Source organism: Vespa mandarinia, chromosome 17 (genome assembly GCF_050613455.1).
Source record: "Vespa mandarinia isolate Hongniang chromosome 17, ASM5061345v1, whole genome shotgun sequence".
Lineage (NCBI taxonomy): Eukaryota > Metazoa > Arthropoda > Insecta > Hymenoptera > Vespidae > Vespa > Vespa mandarinia.
The window spans coordinates 3,445,803-3,465,546 of record NC_140826.1 but is presented as its reverse complement, the minus strand read 5'-3'; the positions used below and the strand labels follow the sequence as shown (position 1 = coordinate 3,465,546).

Genomic DNA, 19,744 nt, shown 5'->3' with positions numbered 1-19,744 from the left:
CGAAAAGGAAATTATTCTATCTCTCTTTTATATTCGCTGTCATTTCTATTTATTCTTATTTACTCTCATTAATTATTCTTTATATATCTCGGGTGGGACCCATGGGTGGGGCCTGTGGGCGAGGGCTTCTGTGCGGGCTGCTGTCTCAGCATCATATAGAACTGTTTCTCTTGTCTTATCATTTTGGGGCTCTCTATTCCTCTCTTTCTGGGGCTCTCTTTTCTTTCTCCGGCTCTCGTTTCTATCTCATATTTTTCATTTTTAATTATGTGTTTAATTATGTGTTTATGTTTTTAATTATGTTTTTAATTATGTTCATTTTCTATTTATATTATATATATATATATATATATATATATATATATATATATATTATGTTTTATTTTATGTATTTTTTATTCTTTCTCTTATTTTCTGCTTACGTTCTTCTTTTCCAGGATAGATCATCGAGGGATAGGTTCATCTGCGACCGGATGGTACATCGCATGGCTGGATTCATCATCGATTTCTATGCGCGATTACGGGAAGGATAGGAAGAACATGAGCGCGCGTGTCGGCGGGCACAGGCGTTGGTGTTCTCGGGCGCGATTAAACTTCGTTTGATTGTTCGAATCGAAAACGCGAATTTAGAGTAGAGTCATCGTTTTTCTAACACTCGCGTGGGTGTTCGGGCGCGATTAAAGGTCCTACCGTGGACTTCGTTTGATTTCTTCAAAATTTCGATGGGGGTACTTCGCGAATTTCGGCTTAACAGTAGAATCTACGTAATTATAACACACACGTGAGTGTCGCGACGCGATTAGTATTTCTAAGGAGTGCGCTTTGATTGTTCGAAATTCGGAAAGCACGAATTCAGATGTGCTTGATAATCCGTTATGTCTGAAGCAGACGGTGCAATTGGTGGAGCTATCTGTAAGAGGTGTGTAGTAGCTAAGCTACGCATACCCTGTTAGTTAAGAAGCCAGGCATTGAAGCGGAAAGGTATCGCGGATCGGTATCGCGGAACGCGGATTTTAGAGTAGAGTCACCGTTAGCCCGTGGGTCTCCACATGCAGCAACCTCCACGTGGTGAGACCTGGGTCGGTATTACTTGCATACTCTAATTATAGAATCTTTAATGCAAGTATTATCGAGCGAATGGCTGCATATTGCATTACTTTTCCAATATCTTTTCAAACTAATTCCAACTAATCATTAACATATTTTCATTCTATTTAGCTAATAATACTTCAAAAGAAGAAATTTAGTAGAAATCTATTGCACAATAATTTCTCGGAGAAACGAAAAGGAAATTATTCTATCTCTCTTTTATGTTCGCTGTCATTTCTATTTATTCTTATTTACTCTCATTAATTATTCTTTAATCTCGGGTGGGACCCATGGGTGGGGCCTGTGGGCGAGGGCTTCTGTGCGGGTTGCTTTCTCAGCATCATATAGAACTGTTTCTCTTGTCTTATCATTTTGGGGCTCTCTATTCCTCTCTTTCTGGGGCTCTCTTTTCTTTCTCCGGCTCTCGTTTCTATCTGATATTTTTCATTTTTAATTATGTGTTTAATTATGTGTTTATGTTTTTAATTATGTTTTTAATTATGTTCATTTTCTATTTATATTATATATATATATATATTATGTTTTATTTTATGTATTTTTTATTCTTTCTCTTATTTTCTGCTTACGTTCTTCTTTTCCAGAATAGATCATCGAGGGATAGGTTCATCTGCAACCGGATGGTACATCGCATGGCTGGATTCATCATCGATTTCTATGCGCGATTACGGGAAGGATAGGAAGAACATGAGCGCGCGTGTCGGCGGGCACAGGCGTTGGTGTTCTCGGGCGCGATTAAACTTCGTTTGATTGTTCGAATCGAAAACGCGAATTTAGAGTAGAGTCATCGTTTTTCTAACACTCGCGTGGGTGTTCGGGCGCGATTAAAGGTCCTACCGTGGACTTCGTTTGATTTCTTCAAAATTTCGATGGGGGTACTTCGCGAATTTCGGCTTAACAGTAGAATCTACGTAATTATAACACACACGTGAGTGTCGCGACGCGATTAGTATTTCTAAGGAGTGCGCTTTGATTGTTCGAAATTCGGAAAGCACGAATTCAGATGTGCTTGATAATCCGTTATGTCTGAAGCAGACGGTGCAATTGGTGGAGCTATCTGTAAGAGGTGTGTAGTAGCTAAGCTACGCATACCCTGTTAGTTAAGAAGCCAGGCATTGAAGCGGAAAGGTATCGCGGATCGGTATCGCGGAACGCGGATTTTAGAGTAGAGTCACCGTTAGCCCGTGGGTCTCCACATGCAGCAACCTCCACGTGGTGAGACCTGGGTCGGTAGTACTTGCGATGTATTGAAATCTAACGATAAATCGCGCAACTTAAGTACTATCGGGCTAATGGCTGCATATTTCAATGTATTTCAAAATCCCTTCAATCTAATTCTGATTAAACACTAAAGTACTAACACTTTACATTGTCAATAATATTTTAACGGGTAAATAGATAAGATATAGTTCAATTCAAAGATATTTTTTTTAAATTCGCTAATTTATATACTGATTATCAGATGTGTCAATTATATTTTTTATTCCTTACGCTTTCGTCGTGAAAGAAATGCATACCGTTATGGTATTAAGCACGTATCGCTGCGAGATTCACGTTATCATGAACGAAGGATTATAAATATGAGCGATTGAAAAGTGTTATTTCAGTCTACTAAACTACTTACTCTCACTTACATGAAATCAATAATTATTTACACGTGAGATGGGAATAACCAACATAATTGATACGATAAACGCATATTAGGGACACAATAATATATTCCTTAATAGGAAATAGTTCTCCACTTATTTTCGTAATTCATATTTTATCCGTACTTATCGCTGAAGTCACACACGCTTCGAATAAAAGATAGTGAACAGCCTTAATGATATTGTTATGGCTACTAGCGCACTCTATGGGGTAGCAAATATTATTTGTACGGTGTGATCGTGAATATTCCTAAAAAATTTTATATTTTAGAATATACAAAAAATTTTTTATATCTTAATAATTTATAATTATCGAAATGTTTGCATAACTACACATTATTATGTTATCAAATTTAAATAATTTTATAACATTTTTTCGATTTTTTCTATCGATAATATACCATATATTTATCGACTTGATTTTCTTCTTAAGAAATTAGTTCGAGTTCTAGAGGGCGGTTAAGTATGGCGATATTTCTGCCATCTATAGGAATATATTATTGTGGATCAAACAGTGGTAGGTTCAATTAACAGCGTTCTTGATTACAAAAATTAAGTTTTATGTTGTTTAGAGAAAAGTATTTTCTTTTTAAATAAATAAGTAATTTTATGTTTATAAGCATTATGTGATATGTTTAACAATAATATCATTCTTGTTTTGTAGTGAAAATAAAAAAATAACATGGCATTACGTACTTATGGAGATAAACCTATAAGTTTTCAAGTGGAGGAAAATGGAGAATATTATTGTATTGGCTCCGAAGTGGGCAATTATTTGCGACTTTTCCGTGGTTCATTATATAAACGTTACCCTGGTATGTTCAGAAGATCTATAACTAATGATGAACGTAAAAAATTGGTAGAACTTGGATTAAGTCAACACGTTCTTGCATCAAGCGTATCACTTTTAAGAGCTAGCGAAGTAGAAGATATTATCGAAGGTAATGATGACAAATATAAAGCCGTATCTGTGCATTCGACCGAACCCCCTGCTCCTAGAGAGGGAAAATCTAAAAAGTCAATGGCATGGGTACCAAGTTTGCCAAACAGTTCACATTTAGATGCAGTACCACAAGCTACGCCTATAAATCGGAATAGAGTTCATAATAAAAAAGTCAGAACATTTCCACTGTGGTAAATAATAATTCTAAATTTAGGAGTATAAGATTTAATAGCATAGAAATTATATTTATTGTATCTGTTATAGTTTTGATGATACAGATCCATCTGCAAATTTAGAAAATGCAGCACAACAGGAAATGCTTGTTCCAATACGCTTAGATATGGAAATAGAAGGTCAAAAATTAAGAGATACTTTTACTTGGAATAAAAATGGTATTTATGATTTCATTAAAATATCTAAATCAAATATAGTTTGAGTTGCATAAATATTTATATTATTTTCTACAGAAAGTCTTATAACACCGGAGCAATTTGCAGAAGTATTATGTGATGATCTAGATTTAAATCCATTAACTTTTGTTCCTGCTATAGCACAAGCTATAAGACAACAAATAGAAGCTTTCCCACAAGAAACAATTTTAGAAGAACAATGTGATCAAAGAGTAATAATTAAATTGAACATACATGTTGGTAATACTTCCTTAGTAGATCAAGTAGAATGGGATATGTCAGAAAAAGAAAATAATCCTGAGAAGTTTGCAATGAAATTATGTGCTGAATTAGGACTTGGCGGAGAATTTGTTACAGCTATTGCTTATAGGTAATTTTAAATATTTATCATAGATGTATCATCTGTATGTTATATTCATCTTTACATTTTTATCAGCGTTCGTGGTCAATTATCGTGGCACCAAAGAACATATGCATTTTCTGAAGCACCATTACCGACAGTAGAAGTACCATTTAGACCTCCTTCCGAAGCAGATCAATGGGCTCCCTTTTTAGAAACCTTAACTGATGCAGAAATGGAGAAGAAAATAAGAGATCAAGATAGAAATACTCGGTAAAATATATAAATATTAACTAACTAAGGCATCTAATGAGACATTTACAATAATTATTAATTCTGAATTTTATTTTTTATTTATGTTTTAGACGTATGCGAAGATTAGCAAATACCACACCAGGATGGTAAATAACATGGACCATAGTATTATTTAAGATAAGGAATATTGTTTATTTCATATATTTGTTTACCTAGAACTGAAGTTTTAACACCAACTTCTAATTCACATTTAAAAAAGGAAAAAAAAAAACAAAAAAGAAAAAAAAACTAAAATTACTTTAATAAAAGAATAAAGAAAAAATGCAAATAGGAAATAAAATATATCAACATTATCGGAGAAATTCATATAAATATATTACGTTTATTAAACTATTCATTGATTTATTTTTTTTCCTACTAGTTTGCAAGATATTATTAAAATTTTTATACAAATAAATCACCACTTTTAAAAAATTATATTTTATTTAAAATTTAGATATTTCACTGTTTGTGAATTTAAAATTAATAAAAGTAAGAAAATCATTCGTATATTTATAAATCATTCAGATCCAAACATATTTTATATAATAATTGTTTTAAATACTAAAGCTTATTTAAATAAGAGAACTTTGTTTCACGTTCTTTTTATAAACAAACCAATAGACGTAAAATAGTATAAGATATAGGTAATAAAATTATTTAAAAAAAAAATATATATATATCTATAAATGACCTATTTTAATTAAATAATCATAATTGATAAAATATTGAATAAAAATACGAACAAAACCTATATAAATGAAAATAATCAGTATTTTCAGCAGATTTTACACTTAAATGCATATGTAAGCATGAAAAAGATACGTCATCAATTTTTTTTTTTTTTTTTAAGGAAAACAAGATCGTCGGTAACAAAGAAGAAAACCTATAGAAATATATATGTATATGCATATAATTAGTAAAAAAAAATCAACAAAAAATTTTTTTTTTACCAATGATCATTTTGTTTATACATTAGACTTTAATAAAGTTACGTATAATAAGAAAAAAAATAAGAAGTCATACGACGACAAAAGAGAAGAAGGGGAATCGAAGTATCGTTAGGCGGGACACATGACTTAATCAGACCAGTTCAGTTTCAACGTCTTGACCGAGAAGGGACTGCCGGTTTTATTGTTAGGAGTAACATGGATTCACCTTGGTTAAAATATCAATTTACAGAAGAATCATCGATTATATCGGCGTACAATAGCAATAATCCATTTCCAAGAAGACCATGGCTTCAAAACGGTCCGGTTGCGGCTGCTGTTGGTGGTACTAACATCGGTTTCAAAGGAATCGTAGCTGGTACACAATTTTTGTCTAATAATTTCATAATACCTACTTTTTTTTTTTTTTTTTATTTTTTTATTTTTTAATCTTATCATATTAACTAGAAAACATTGACTTTTGACATCTGTCAAGAATAGATGAGATAACATTAGTTCGCATCAAGTGGTTATATATATATATATTTATATATATATATATATATTACATATATATTTATGTATGAACATATATATATACATACATAATATACATGATTTAACACGTGTAGGTACGTGTTCGGTCATTGAATGAACGAATGAAAGAAAGTGAAAGAGATAGTTAATCTGATGCTTATTTTATGGTGTAATAGTTCGAAGGTCAAGACCCCATTAACCTTAAATAAATATAAAAAATATATTTACCTTCAAAATTATACAATCACAGCGATATATTTTTTATATTCTGTATCGACCCATATACGTGCTATTTTACACCTTTTTTTATATTTTTAACTGCGTGATAAATGTATGAAGTCCATTGAAATAAATATTCTATATCTTTGTAGGTGGTATTACTGGTGGTATAGAAATTTGTATTACATATCCAACGGAATATGTAAAAACACAACTACAATTGGATGGTAAAAGTGGAGCTGGTAAAGAATACACAGGAATATGGGATTGTATAACAAAAACTGTAAAGACTCGTGGATTCTTTGGACTATACAGAGGTCTATCTGTTCTCCTTTATGGGTCTATTCCAAAATCAGCAGTACGTTTTGGTGCTTTCGAGTCAATAAAGAAAAGATTGGTCGACGATGACAGAAATCTGAATGCTCAAAGAAAACTTTTGTCAGGACTTTGCGCTGGTGTATGTGAAGCTGTTTTTGTAGTGACTCCTATGGAAACTGTCAAAGTAAAATTCATTAATGATCAAAGATCCCCAAATCCCAAGTTTAAAGGATTTTTTCATGGTGTAAGATTGATAGTTAAAGAATATGGTAAGTGTTTCTAGATTTACAAGGTTTTTTTCTCCCCATACCAAAAGAAAATTATGTTACAATATAGATATTATGTATATATTTTTTTTATCATGAATTTCTGAAAAATATATTCTTTTCATTAGCGTTAAAAACATTCCTAAATCTATCGTACAGAATGCATATGATGCATTATGTATTCTTATGTAATGTCTATCAATATTTATGAGTGAGTCTTCATTTCTTAAAAAATATGAACATCATTCTGAACAATACTTTTATTTTTATCATACTGATATTAAATTTATCACGTTTTAGTACATAATTTCTTGATTGATAAAAAAAAAACAGTTAAATTATGAAATGTGGACAAATATCTTGTAAATGAATGATAGTGATAATTGTATATGTACAATTTATCCTTGAACCGTATTAACTTCAATGGTGCAAAGGAAAGATAATACTGCTCATAAACCTTGGTTTACAAGATTAAGATAGTAAGACATGTTTTTACTCTGTCATTATTCCTATTAATAACTAACTACACTTGTATTCAACTCTGTTTTTTGAATTTTTTATTTAATGTTCGATTAATATACTTTGTTTTCTTAATATCTGTAAGTTATTTCTGTGAATGTGTTTCAATTAATAAAAACAAATAAATATATTTTTTTTTCATTATTTAATATTGTAATTTTTTCAACAGGATTTAAGGGGGTATACCAAGGTGTTATGCCTACTATTTTGAAACAAGGTTCTAATCAAGCAATTCGATTTTTTGTAATGGAAACATTAAAAGACTGGTATAGAGGTGGTGACAATACTAAAAATGTTCCTAAAGTTGTTGTTGGTGCATTTGGTGTCTGTGCTGGAGCAGCTTCAGTTTTTGGAAACACTCCTATTGATGTTGTAAAAACTAGAATGCAAGTATGTAGCAATTTTGTCCACCGTCTTTTTCTATTTAATTATTTCACAATTATATAAATTTTCAATACAATATTTCTCCTTTATTCCAGGGTTTGGAGGCATCGAAATATAAAAGCAGTATAGATTGCGTTATTCAAGTTTGGAAAAAAGAAGGTCCATTTGCTTTTTATAAAGGCACTATTCCAAGATTAAGCAGAGTATGTTTGGATGTTGCTATAACATTTATGATTTATGATTCATTTATGGATCTGTTTAACAGTGTTTGGCCATGAGAAAATTTGCATTTATAGAATTTTTATTTCTTTATATTATCGTGAGTGATATATCATGTAAACCTTATGAGCATGTTTGCGTAATGTGTTCGTACAGTAATGATTGAATTTTCTTCTTTATAGTAAATTAATTATTGTTTAGAGATATAGTTTATTAAATTCGTAAACTTTTTTGTTTTACGCATTGATAATTCGATATATTTTAGTAAAAAATAGAATATCTACTGAATTTACTGCACAAAATACATTTATATATTTATATATATTATATATATATATATATATATATATATATATATATATTTATAATATACTATATATAAACTATATATATACTATATATATACTATATATATACTATATATAAACCAAACATATATTATAGCACAAAGTTATATTAATTTAAAGAAATATATTTTACATTCAATACGCCCATTGTATTTGAAATATATTAGAGAAAATATTATACAATGATAGTTTAAATAATTCATAAACATTCCATGATATTAATACACATGTACTTATGTGCGTATGATTATATTGTAAAAATATCTGTGCCAGAAAAAAATGATATGTATGTTTAAATAGAGAATTTATATACATATATAATTAATTTTATAAGTATATGCACAGTTTTATACTTAGAGAAAATGTTTCAAGATGTATTAAATAATGTATATATAATTGAAAGTCAGTTTTACAGAAAACGTAAACATCAACGAAATAAAAGAGATTATAACTTTGCATAAATGACGCAAATGTATTTAATAAAGCTTCAGATATTGATATTTCACCATTAACATTTGGATTGTAATATATTACAATTATTAATTAAAACAATAATGCCTTATTATATAAGAATTATACTGTTTAGCAAATATAATCGGATATGCCACATAAGATATCTATTTTATTTTCTATTATGTACAAAAATTATTTACATATTATTATGTCAATATTTCTAAATGATATTGTGTTTGTAGATGTATATAAAATAACCTTCAATCAGTTTACTATAAGTATATTTACAAATGTGACGAAACACTTCCTGTTTTGATTATACTTGCTAATTGTTGGAATTCAAATAATTTAAAAAAGCTTAAAGTATATAGAGAATCAATGGAGATTATAAAGAAAAGTTAAAAAGTAGTAGGAAGGAGATTATATTATATATTAAAGATGTATGTGTAAGATTCCAATTTTCTACGCGCTCTTCTTACAGATGGGGACTTATATTTTACATTCATAAAACACAGCCACACATACATGAAGTATTGGTAAACTGTATACACAAGTAACGAAGAGGGGTCCGAAAAAGTAGAGGGGAGCATAGATGCAGACAGTGCCGGCCCCACTCTGGGCCCAAGGGAGAACCCCCCACATTCCAAGATGGCTGTGCCTAAGGAATGCAGTGGGTGCCCCCCTAAGACGCCTTCCTCCCTTCTTTTTTATTAATCGGATCAATTTATCGAGTCTAGAGAAAAGAAGACTTCAGGTACCTAGACGAAATAGTGAAGTATACGCGATTACGATTAAAGAAATAATTAATAAGAAAAAAATTGATCGTACGTTAAATGTAAACGAGAAAAGAGAGGAAAGTGCGAGAAAGACTAGAAAGGACCTTACGTATTAAAGCCCGAAGCCTTATCTAATGGAGCTCGTTTGCGGCAGATAATGCCCATGCAGGAGGATGTTCCCGGCTCGTCTTAAGCAATGTCTCATAGGGATATCTCTGAGGTAATGATGTTAGTTTTCTTACACAATTTTTTCTAAATGAAATGCTTTTTTTCCCTTAATTAAATTTTCACCAAATTTTTATTGAATCAATGTTATTTTTAATAACATTTGTAAATATATAATAAATCATAAAAATTATTTATATATATTTAACTAATATCTCATTATATTCATTTAAATATATTCATTTAAACTAGATATGTTTCCTTGTATATTTCATTAAAAAAAGTAAATATTATGAATTATATTTTTAATTATTTGTGCATAGCATTTGACATTGTTTTGATATCTAATTGTATCTTTATTTATATAGCCAGTAATATAACAATATGTAATAAAACTTTAATTTATATACTTTATTTATATATTTTCATTACACTTATTTTATATACTTTATTATATTTATTTTATTAAGTTACTTCAATGTATATTATAGGTGGAGCCCGAAGGTACGTCGGCCTTGGCCGCTGGATCCAGATCATTATTCCTAGAGACTGTACGGCGTAGCAATGCAGCATGTCAGAATGGAGATTATGCACTTGCTGCGACTTTATATACTGAAGCCTTGGCCTTGGATCCACTCAGTCATGTATTATATTCCAACAGATCAGCTGCACGATTAAAAATGGGCTTATTTGCCCTTGCCCTTCAAGATGCTGTAAGGGCTACAGAACTTAGTCCACAATGGCCAAAGGTATGCGTATATCCATTTATGCATTTACAACATAAATGGAATCAATAATTTTTCTGTATATTTAGGCATATTATCGTCAAGGTGTTGCTTTACAATGTTTGGGCAGACACGGGGAAGCCCTTGTAGCATTCAGTACTGGATTAGCTCATGATCCTTCCAATTGTCAACTATTATCTGGTTTAGTAGAAGCTTCTTTAAAATCTCCTTTAAGACCAACGTTAGAACCAACATTTCAGCAATTGCGGGCAATGAAATTAGATGAATCTTCTTTCGTTGTAATATCTGTTGTTGGTCAAGAACTTCTTGGTGCAGGACAATATAAAGCAGCTGCTGGTGTGTTAGAAGCTGCACTCACAATTGGTTCATGCAGTTTAAAATTAAGGGGTTCCGTTTTTTCTGCCTTATCTAGTGCATATTGGGCATTAAATTCTTTAGACAAAGCAATTAATTATATGCAACAAGATTTGGGTAGGTTTGATGATTAAAAAATATAAAGGTATTATTATTCAGTTACTATTCATTTGACAAACATTGCTTTTAGGTGTGGCGAGATCTCTAGGAGATACACAAGGTGAATGCAGGGCACATGGAAATTTAGGATCTGCTTATTTTAGTAAAGGCAGTTACAAGGAAGCTTTAACAGCACATCGATACCAATTAGTTTTGGCTATGAAATGTAAAGATACTCAAGCAGCGGCATCTGCCTTGACAAGTCTAGGTCATGTTTATACAGCTATTGGTGACCTTCCAAATGCATTAGCTTCACATAAACAATGTGTGCAATTAGTAAAACAAATGGGTGATCGTCTTCAAGAAGCTCGTGAAATTGGCAATGTTGGAGCAGTTTATCTAGCTATGGGAGAATTTGAAAGTGCTGTAGACTGTCATACGCAGCATTTACGAATAGCAAGACGCTTAGGAGATCGCGTAGAAGAGGCAAAGGCATTCAGTAATTTGGGATCATCGCACCACTATTGCAGAAATTTTGGTCAAGCAATGGCTTATCACGAAAATGTTTTGAGAATAGCTCAGGAACTAGGGGATAGGGCAATAGAAACAAGAGCTTATGCAGGACTGGGTCATGCTGCAAGATGTGCAGGTGAAATACTTTTCCGAACGAAACATAATGAGGAAAGCAATGGAGAAGTGAACTTTATTATGTAATTTCTTTCAAATGTATTCTAATGTAGGCGATCTTGCTCAAGCCAAGCTTTGGCATCAGAGACAACTCGATGTCGCGCTAGCAACAAAAGACAAAGTAGCAGAAGGTCGGGCATGCAGTAATCTAGGAATAGTTTATCAATTACTTGGTGAGCATGATGCTGCACTTAAGTTACATCAAGCACATTTGGGTATTGCCCGAGCTTTGGGTGACAGAGCTGGTATGGGCAGGGCCTATGGAAATATTGGAAATGCTTACAATGCTTTGGGATATTATGAACAGGCTATTAAATATCATAAGCAAGAATTGACCATAAGTAAAGAGGTAATATTTTTAAATATATTCTGACAAACTAAAATAAAGTCTATATTTACATAATTATTATGATTTTTCGTAGGTCAATGATCGTAGTTCAGAGGCAAGCACTCATGGAAATTTAGCAGTAGCATATCAAGCTGTGCAAGGCCATGAAGCTGCATTGAGACATTATAGAGCACACTTGGCAATAGCTCGTGAATTGAAGGATACAGCTGGTGAAGCATGTGCACTACTTAATCTTGCTAACTGTTTATCATCACGAGGAAGATTTGAAGAGGCAGTTCCATATTATGAGCATTATCTTATGTTGTCTCAGGAATTACATGATGTAGAAGGAGAAGCTAAGGCATGCCATTTTTTAGGATATGCACATTATTGTTTAGGGAACCATAGAGAGGCAGTGAGATATTATGATCAAGATTTGGCCTTAGCCAAAGATTTGCAAGATAAATCTGGAATGGGAAGAGCATATTGTAATTTAGGATTAGCACATTTAGCTTTAGAAAATTTGGATACTGCCTTGGAATGTCAAAAATATTATTTGGGTAAGAATACACTATTGGATTATATTTTAAGATCATTTCACCATGGTATATTATAGGATAAACTGAATATTTGTCTACTTAAATGTAGCCATAGCCCATATGACCAAACACTTAGCCGGTAAATTTCGGGCTTTGGGAAATATTGGGGATTGTCTTTTACGCCTTGGCGAAGCAGAAGAAGCTATTAAAATGCATCAACGTCAATTAAACTTAGCACGACAAGCGGCTGATCGTAGTTTAGAAGCGGCTGCTTATGGAGCTTTAGGAATTGCTCATAGAGCAACAAAGAATCTTGACAAAGCTCTTGGGTTTCATACACAAGAACTTACATTAAGACAAGAAGCTGGTGATTTACGAGGAGAATGTAGAGCTCACGGTAATTTAGGTGCTGTTCATATGGCATTAGGTCAATACACACATGCTGTTAAGTGTTATCAAGAACAATTAGAAAGAGCAAAGGAATTGGCAGATTCTGGTGTTGAAGCACAAGCATTAGGTACAACTTAAACAAAAAAACATATTAATAAGATTAATGGTTCAATATAACATTAGTTTTTTACATTTTATAGGAAATTTGGGAATAGCTAGACTAAATATGGCTCATTACGAAGATGCAATTGGATATTTTGAACAACAATTAGCAACTTTAGAACCATTAACTACAGGTACATCTTTACTTGACAAAGCTAGAGCATTGGGAAACTTAGGCGATTGTTATGAAGCCTTGGGAGATCCAGAAGAAGCTATTAAATGTCATGAACAACAATTAGCTGCAGCTATAAAACTAAAAAGTATAAGAGATCAAGAAAGAGCGTATAGAGGTTTAGGAAGAGCTCGCGAAGCATCGGGAAATTTACAAGAAGCTTTAGTTTGTTTTGAAAAAAGATTAGTAACTGCACACGAAGTCGATAGTCCAGAAGCAAGAGGTGCAGCTTATGGTGATTTAGGTTTGTATTATATTATATTCAATGAAATATTTCAATAAAATATTTATGTGCGATCTCAGAATAGAAAATATGTCTTCTATTTTTCTTATAGGTAGAGTACATGCAGCATTAGGAAATCATGAACAAGCTGTTAGTTGTTTGTCACATCAACTTGCTCTTGCTAGAGGTCTTGGTGATAAAGCTGCTGAAGCTGAAGCTGCTAGTGGATTAGGGGCTGTTCATTTATTAATGGATGATCCTAATTCAGCATTGAGACATCATCAGTTAGAACTTTCTATTGCTGAAGGCTTAAATGCTGCTGGATTACAAGCCAGAGCTTGTGCAAATTTGGCTATGACTCAGGAAGCACTCGGTCAATATGAGGAGGCTATAAGATTACAAGAACAATCATTAAGCTTAGCTGCTGCAGCTGGAGATCAATTAGCCAGAGCAGCAGCGTTTTCCAGTTTAGGAAGATTACATCATTTATGTGGTGATTTATCAAGGGCTTTAAGTTATTTACAATCAGGATTATCTTTATCTGAAGGTTTAGGAAGGAGAGAAGAAGCAGCTAGGTTAAAATATAGACTTGGTCTTGTTCATTGGGAAGCTGGAGAAGCAACAACTTCTGTAGAACATTTGGAAAAGGCTGCAAATCTTTTAGAATCATTAGATGGATCATCTTCATCTCTCATTTGTGGACAACCTAGCAAAAACGAGCTATTAACGGAAACGTATAGAATGTTGCAAAAAGTATTGATTAGTTTAAATAGAGCAGAGGAAGCATTAAATTGGGCAGAAAGATCTAGACGATCTAGAACTAATTCTTTGGATGATACAGCTCATTATTCAGAAATTATTGACAGACAAAGAGGAATGATATTGTATTATAGGTATAAATATTAATAGATATTAATATTGCTAATGTGAAAAAAAAAAAATAATAAAAAACTAAAATCTCAAATAAGATAAATTTACAATTTTAGTGAAGTGGGTAATGAGCTGCATGCATGGTGTTTAGCTCCAGGTCGAGGACTTTTAAGGTTTCATTCAACAACATTGGACGATGGTATGACTTTAGAACAGAAAGTGTTACAAGCTCGTGAAGCACTTTTAGACGAATCCAATGAGCTCGCGGAAGAATCAACAAAAATACCAACGAGAGGGCATCATCTTAATGCGAGTTCTTATAGTTTAAGCAGTTTATTTAGCGTTGGCTCTGTTAGTTCACGAGCTGGAAGCGCACGTTGGGGACGAGGAGTTAAGGGACCTACATGGCAATCACCATTGCCGATTCAGTTACTTTATGATTTACTCTTAGCACCATTCGAAGATTTATTGCCTCCTGTTAGAAAGGAACTTATTATGGTGGTCGAAAAGTCTCTCTATTTGGCACCATTTCCAGCTTTACAATCAAATCCAGGAGAGGATTATTTATGCGAAAGATTTTCTTTATTAATCGTACCATCGCTTGCAGCTCTTAAGAAAAGATCGAAAACTCCTATGCCCGAAGGTGGTGCTACTGTAGCTGCTCTAGTTGCAGGAAATCCTACTCTTCCAGAGGATATTAGAGAAGAATATGGATGGCCAGAAAGTGCAGCTTCTACTGAAACAGAATCTGAAATAGTCGCGGAACTTTTAGAAGCACGTGCTCTAATAGGTGAGTACATTATAATAAATAAGTGTTCCTTTAGTTAAAATAAGAAAACACATACACACACATATATATATATATATATATGTTCAATTTTTAAGGCGTGGAAGCTACAAGATCAGCAGTTTTAAGATCTCTACCAGATGCAGAATGTGTACATTTAACTGTACCAGTTTTTTGGAATTCTACTAGTCTAGCACTTACGTCTGATCAGTGTGAAGAAGGAACTGAAAAACCAGCTTATTTGTTAAGTTCTTCGGATATTCTAAAATTACGAATATCTGCTAGATTAGTGGTAATATCCAGTGGTCATTGTTGGAACAGTACTGAAAACACGGCTCCTTCATCAGACGGGATACAAAATCTTACAAAAGCATTATTAAATGCTGGAGCACAGTGTGTACTAATAGGCATGTGGGCAGTTCCTCCTACAGCTGGTAGCATTTTATTGCGAGCATTTTATAGTGCCATGTTACAAGGTGCTAGGGCATCAAGAGCTTTAGCTGAAGCAATGCAAACAGTACAACATACACGACATTTTGCTCATCCAGCAAATTGGGCAGGATGGTTACTTATTGGAGGAGATGCAAGATTATCAAATAAGGTAGCTCTTATGGGCCAGGCGCTAGCTGAATTATTACGTGGAGGACCTGAACAAAGTCGAGATGCTTTACGCGTCACTCTTCACTTAGTAGAAAAATCATTACAAAGAATACATCGTGGTCAAAAGAATGCCATGTATACGACACAACGTAGTATTGAAAATAAAGTAGGAACGGCTGCTGGTTGGCGAGAACTTTTAATGTCGGTAGGATTCAGATTTGAGCCAGCTGGAAATGGTATACCATCTTCTGTATTCTTCCCACAAAGTGATCCTGAAGAAAGATTAACAAGATGTAGTGCTAGCTTACAAGCTCTTCTAGGATTAGGACCATCATCATTACATGCTCTAGCTAGGCTTTTGCAGGTAAAAAATAAAATTTCTTAATAAACAAAGTATCCTATTTATTATAAATATATAATATCTATAATATATAGGCCCCGGAAGCGGCAGAAGACGTTATTGCTGCAATGAGAAGAGCTAGTTGTGCAACTGAAGGACAGGAAATCTCTTTACCTGTACAAGTTTGGAGAGCACCTGGATCTCATGAATTGTTTGCAAGTTTAGGATTTGATCTTATGGAAGTTGGCCAATCTGAAGTTACTTTAAGAACAGGAAAACAAGCTTCGCGTAGAGCCGTGCAATTTGCTTTGCAAGCACTTCTTGCTTTATTTGGTAATAATCCTATGTTATTTGTATCTTGATATTTAATGTTACAAATCTAACGAAACTTTTTTGATATCAGATACACAAGAAGCCCCAAAGAGTCTTAGCATAGATTCTAGCAGTTCGATGGAAAGCTTAGCATCAGTTGCAAATACTGAAAAAAATGTTATAGAACGGCCTAGATTAGGAGGAGCGTTTGCAAGTTACGTACGGCATCGTGGAGAACCAGATGGAAAAACTATGGAACCACCAAATATTCCAATAACTATATCTCGTCAACAATGTCAAAGTGGTGGAGGTAAATTGTTATTAATCCTAATTTATATTTACTTATTATTACATTATATTTTCACAAATTTCACATGCTTTTTATAGGTGAATCAGATGTGGCTTTTACACCTAGTCCTCCAGTAGCACTTAATTTGAATCATCAAACGCGTATTAGAAATTTATATCCTGATCAAAATGTAAGACCAGGATCAAGTTCAAGTAGTTCAGTAACTGATTGGGATAATGGTCATGCTACTGTTTTAAGACGGCAACCGCTGCCACCTTTACCAACTACTGTATTAGAACGATTAAGTGTTAGAACAGAAGTTGGATCTAACGCTCCAAGAAAGCCACGACATCCTACAACTAATGAAGATATATGTTCTCAAACTGATTCCACACAGGCTACAGAAACACATCCACAAAACTTAAGAAATATAGCTACATCTTTAACGAGTTTAACACGAGAATTAACACCTACTATTTCTGAAGTATACCATGAACGAAATTTAGGATTAGGACTGGCTCCATCTTTATCAAAATTATTAGAAGAAGTAAGTTCTGTGCCTGAAAGAGAAGAAATTCAAACATCACGGACAAATCACAATCAAACTCAAAATTGGATACAAAATGATACAGAATTATGTCGGAGGGATGAGGCTGATGGTAGATCTATTGCTGAATCACAGTGTAGTGCTACCAGCTCTAACAAAATTCATAGGAAGGCACCACCACCTCCAGTATAATTTTTCTTTTATTTATATATTATATTTATAAGTACTATGTGAGAGAGAGAGAGAGAGAGAGAGAGAGAGAGAGAGAGAGAGAGAGAGAAAGAGAGAGAGAGAGAGAGATATATATATATATATATATAGAGAGAGAGTAATCCTGGATAATAGTACTGGGTACCAAAGAATGGAACATATTAATTTTAATCAGAGATTATCAAGTTTTTATTAAAATAATATCAAAAAGTTCAAGATAATCCAAAATAAACATATTGATTAGATACTTAATTTTGTTTTGGTAGTTGCATGCAAAAAATGTACTATATTATCCTTAAGAATATATAAAGATACAAAGTTATAGTAAGATTCATTAAGATAATTCACATGCAATACTCGTTTCTAAAAACAATTTATTCATTTATATACCTTGATTCATTCATCGTGTTTCAATATACAGTATTGCATTTCCCAGTAATTTATATATAATGCATATATCTTAATTTTGTTCTTTTAGTTAGAATTATTCCACTCAATTGTGTATTTTTTTTTCTTTTTCTTTTTTTCCTATTTTTTTATTTATTTTTTATTTTTTTTTATGTAAAATTGTTCTCAATCAACAATTGTGTATTATGGAAGAGTTAAGCTATTTTATGCTTTACATTTTTTTTTTCAGTATTTTATATAAATAAATTTTGTTATAGAAATTTATTTAAATTATTAATGATCAAACCTTCCAAAGATTGGAAAGGAATGTTTTAATATAAATTCATTTCAATAATAAAAAAAATGTACAATTTTTTTGAAGAATGCTAATAAAGTTTCAAACGCCCAGTTACTAAGTTTACCAAATGCGCTGGCCCAGGACCCACTCCACATACAGTTCTACTTCCTGGAGCTACTTGTGTGCGTCCTGCATCTTGTATTACATTTGTTATTAAACCAGCATCTCTGGCTGCTTTTGCTATTGCTCTTAGTTCATCTTCATTATTCACCTAAACATTATTTTTTCATTAACTACCTTTTTATAATTATTGTATAAAAATAACACAATGTGTCTATTTATGTTTTCGGTTAGCGAATTAGATTATATATGTGACATGTATTTGTGCCGAAAAAATATAATAAAGGGAAAATATTGTTATGTTATATTATATTCATATTATATTTTACTATACATTCACATTATGTTGAAGAATATTATCTAATAAGAATTATATGAGCTCTTGTTTTAGAGAGCTAAAAAGTATATAACAAATTATACAAATCTATTTACAAAATAGCATTAAACAGAGATGCAAAAAATTGTTTTTCCTTTTGTGCATTATTAATTTTTCAGTTAAAAAATTTCATTAAAAATTATAACTGTAATTTTAGTTATAAACGACAATACCTTGACAGTGACTTTTACTTGACCAGAATTTTCCCAAGCTTTTAAAATAGGTGGATACTTTTGAGCAATTTTATAAGCTGCTACAGCCGCATGTGCACATTGAGCCACAACTTTTCCTTTTCCCATTTTTAAATCACTTCTTACAACTAATACTAATTTACAATCTTGGTTATCATCGAACTCTGAATATGCCTAAATAAAATAATTTTGTTATTAAATAGTTTATTAAATTTCTTTCATTTTAACAAATAAAGATTTAATATACTTACAATACAATTACCATCTGGTACAGATTTTTTACCTATTCGATACATTATTAATTTATATATACAATAACCAGCCATGGTACAAATTACAAACCCAATGGTTGTATCTATACCATTTTTTAGAGGTGATTTTAAAATATCCATTTTTTACAAAATGCTGTAAAAAGATACAAAAATATATAATATTAATTCATAAATTCCTTGTTCTTTATCTAATTAAAAAATATTACACTTTTTTTTTTATACTTTTATAATATTTTTTCTGCTTCACAAAAATAGTTTCTATATATTTATGTATATATTATCCTAAGGATAATTTTTAAAATATGTTTTCCAAACGATTTTATGTAAAAGTACAAAATACAAAAATAAAAGAATCTTGACAATAAATGATGGAATCAATTAATTTATCAATGTAATATTAATTCAAATTATTTTTACACTCATACTAATACATTTTTTTATTCAAATATTAAATATTATTAGAATGTATTACAATTACACGTTTTAATAAACTAACGTAGCGTAGGAAATATATTTTATATAGGTGGATACACACTGAACATTTTATATAAAAAGTCAAGGATAGTACAA

General features: G+C 32.0%; 4 protein-coding genes across 8 annotated transcripts; 3 read left to right on the top strand and 1 right to left on the bottom strand.

The window, feature by feature from the left end:
- The first annotated feature begins 2,364 nt into the window (after positions 1-2,364).
- Positions 2,365-5,147, top strand: Snr1 (SWI/SNF related, matrix associated, actin dependent regulator of chromatin, subfamily b, member 1). Of its 3 annotated transcripts, none has more exons than XM_085662095.1 (6): positions 2,365-2,497; positions 3,421-3,890; positions 3,964-4,091; positions 4,167-4,479; positions 4,546-4,722; positions 4,815-5,147. In XM_085662095.1, exons 2-6 carry the CDS (start codon positions 3,439-3,441, stop codon positions 4,852-4,854), a joined length of 1,110 nt encoding a protein of 369 aa, XP_085518221.1. In that variant the 5' UTR covers positions 2,365-2,497; positions 3,421-3,438; the 3' UTR covers positions 4,855-5,147. The 3 variants fall into 3 exon arrangements, with proteins under 3 accessions (XP_085518221.1, XP_035726409.1, XP_035726408.1); XM_035870516.2 differs by lacking the exon at positions 2,365-2,497 and adding an exon at positions 3,230-3,273; XM_035870515.2 differs by lacking the exon at positions 2,365-2,497 and adding an exon at positions 3,277-3,334.
- Positions 5,148-5,797: 650 nt separating this feature from the next.
- sea (mitochondrial citrate transporter scheggia) lies at positions 5,798-8,431 on the top strand. Its single transcript, XM_035870514.2, has 4 exons — positions 5,798-6,051; positions 6,581-7,015; positions 7,701-7,921; positions 8,011-8,431. Exons 1-4 carry the CDS (start codon positions 5,892-5,894, stop codon positions 8,191-8,193), a joined length of 999 nt encoding a protein of 332 aa, XP_035726407.1. The 5' UTR covers positions 5,798-5,891; the 3' UTR covers positions 8,194-8,431.
- A 907-nt stretch (positions 8,432-9,338) lies between these two features.
- Positions 9,339-18,184, top strand: LOC118443418 (uncharacterized). Of its 2 annotated transcripts, XM_035870365.2 has the most exons (15): positions 9,339-9,688; positions 9,784-9,930; positions 10,367-10,624; positions 10,690-11,092; positions 11,166-11,723; positions 11,815-12,110; positions 12,184-12,649; positions 12,738-13,145; positions 13,219-13,596; positions 13,688-14,468; positions 14,562-15,235; positions 15,331-16,196; positions 16,268-16,505; positions 16,576-16,794; positions 16,872-18,184. In XM_035870365.2, exons 2-15 carry the CDS (start codon positions 9,907-9,909, stop codon positions 17,510-17,512), a joined length of 6,210 nt encoding a protein of 2,069 aa, XP_035726258.1. In that variant the 5' UTR covers positions 9,339-9,688; positions 9,784-9,906; the 3' UTR covers positions 17,513-18,184. The 2 variants fall into 2 exon arrangements, with proteins under 2 accessions (XP_035726258.1, XP_035726257.1); XM_035870364.2 differs by having other exon boundaries at positions 9,339-9,930.
- Positions 18,143-19,593, bottom strand: LOC118443419 (peptidyl-tRNA hydrolase 2, mitochondrial). Of its 2 annotated transcripts, none has more exons than XM_085662096.1 (4): positions 19,381-19,593; positions 19,154-19,307; positions 18,885-19,076; positions 18,143-18,486 (listed from the first exon to the last, which is right to left on the bottom strand). In XM_085662096.1, exons 2-4 carry the CDS (start codon positions 19,292-19,294, stop codon positions 18,304-18,306), a joined length of 516 nt encoding a protein of 171 aa, XP_085518222.1. In that variant the 5' UTR covers positions 19,295-19,307; positions 19,381-19,593; the 3' UTR covers positions 18,143-18,303. The 2 variants fall into 2 exon arrangements, with proteins under 2 accessions (XP_085518222.1, XP_035726259.1); XM_035870366.2 differs by having other exon boundaries at positions 19,397-19,592.
- Between the last annotated feature and the right edge of the window lie 151 nt (positions 19,594-19,744).

Excerpts from the sequence above, each read along its gene's own strand:
- Snr1 (XM_085662095.1), top strand. The coding sequence starts at position 3,439 with ATGGCATTACGTACTTATGGAGATAAACCTATAAGTTTTCAAGTGGAG. Across the intron at positions 3,891-3,963 it reads GTCAGAACATTTCCACTGTG|TTTTGATGATACAGATCCAT; the intron begins GTAAATAATAAT and ends TATCTGTTATAG. Across the intron at positions 4,723-4,814 it reads GATCAAGATAGAAATACTCG|ACGTATGCGAAGATTAGCAA; the intron begins GTAAAATATATA and ends TTTATGTTTTAG.
- sea (XM_035870514.2), top strand. The coding sequence starts at position 5,892 with ATGGATTCACCTTGGTTAAAATATCAATTTACAGAAGAATCATCGATT. Across the intron at positions 6,052-6,580 it reads TTTCAAAGGAATCGTAGCTG|GTGGTATTACTGGTGGTATA; the intron begins GTACACAATTTT and ends ATATCTTTGTAG. Across the intron at positions 7,016-7,700 it reads ATTGATAGTTAAAGAATATG|GATTTAAGGGGGTATACCAA; the intron begins GTAAGTGTTTCT and ends TTTTTTCAACAG.
- LOC118443418 (XM_035870365.2), top strand. The coding sequence starts at position 9,907 with ATGTCTCATAGGGATATCTCTGAG. Across the intron at positions 11,093-11,165 it reads TTATATGCAACAAGATTTGG|GTGTGGCGAGATCTCTAGGA; the intron begins GTAGGTTTGATG and ends CATTGCTTTTAG. Across the intron at positions 12,650-12,737 it reads ATGTCAAAAATATTATTTGG|CCATAGCCCATATGACCAAA; the intron begins GTAAGAATACAC and ends ACTTAAATGTAG.
- LOC118443419 (XM_085662096.1), bottom strand. The coding sequence starts at position 19,294 with ATGGATATTTTAAAATCACCTCTAAAAAATGGTATAGATACAACCATT. Across the intron at positions 19,077-19,153 it reads TACCAGATGGTAATTGTATT|GCATATTCAGAGTTCGATGA; the intron begins GTAAGTATATTA and ends TATTTTATTTAG. Across the intron at positions 18,487-18,884 it reads AAGTAAAAGTCACTGTCAAG|GTGAATAATGAAGATGAACT; the intron begins GTATTGTCGTTT and ends AATAATGTTTAG.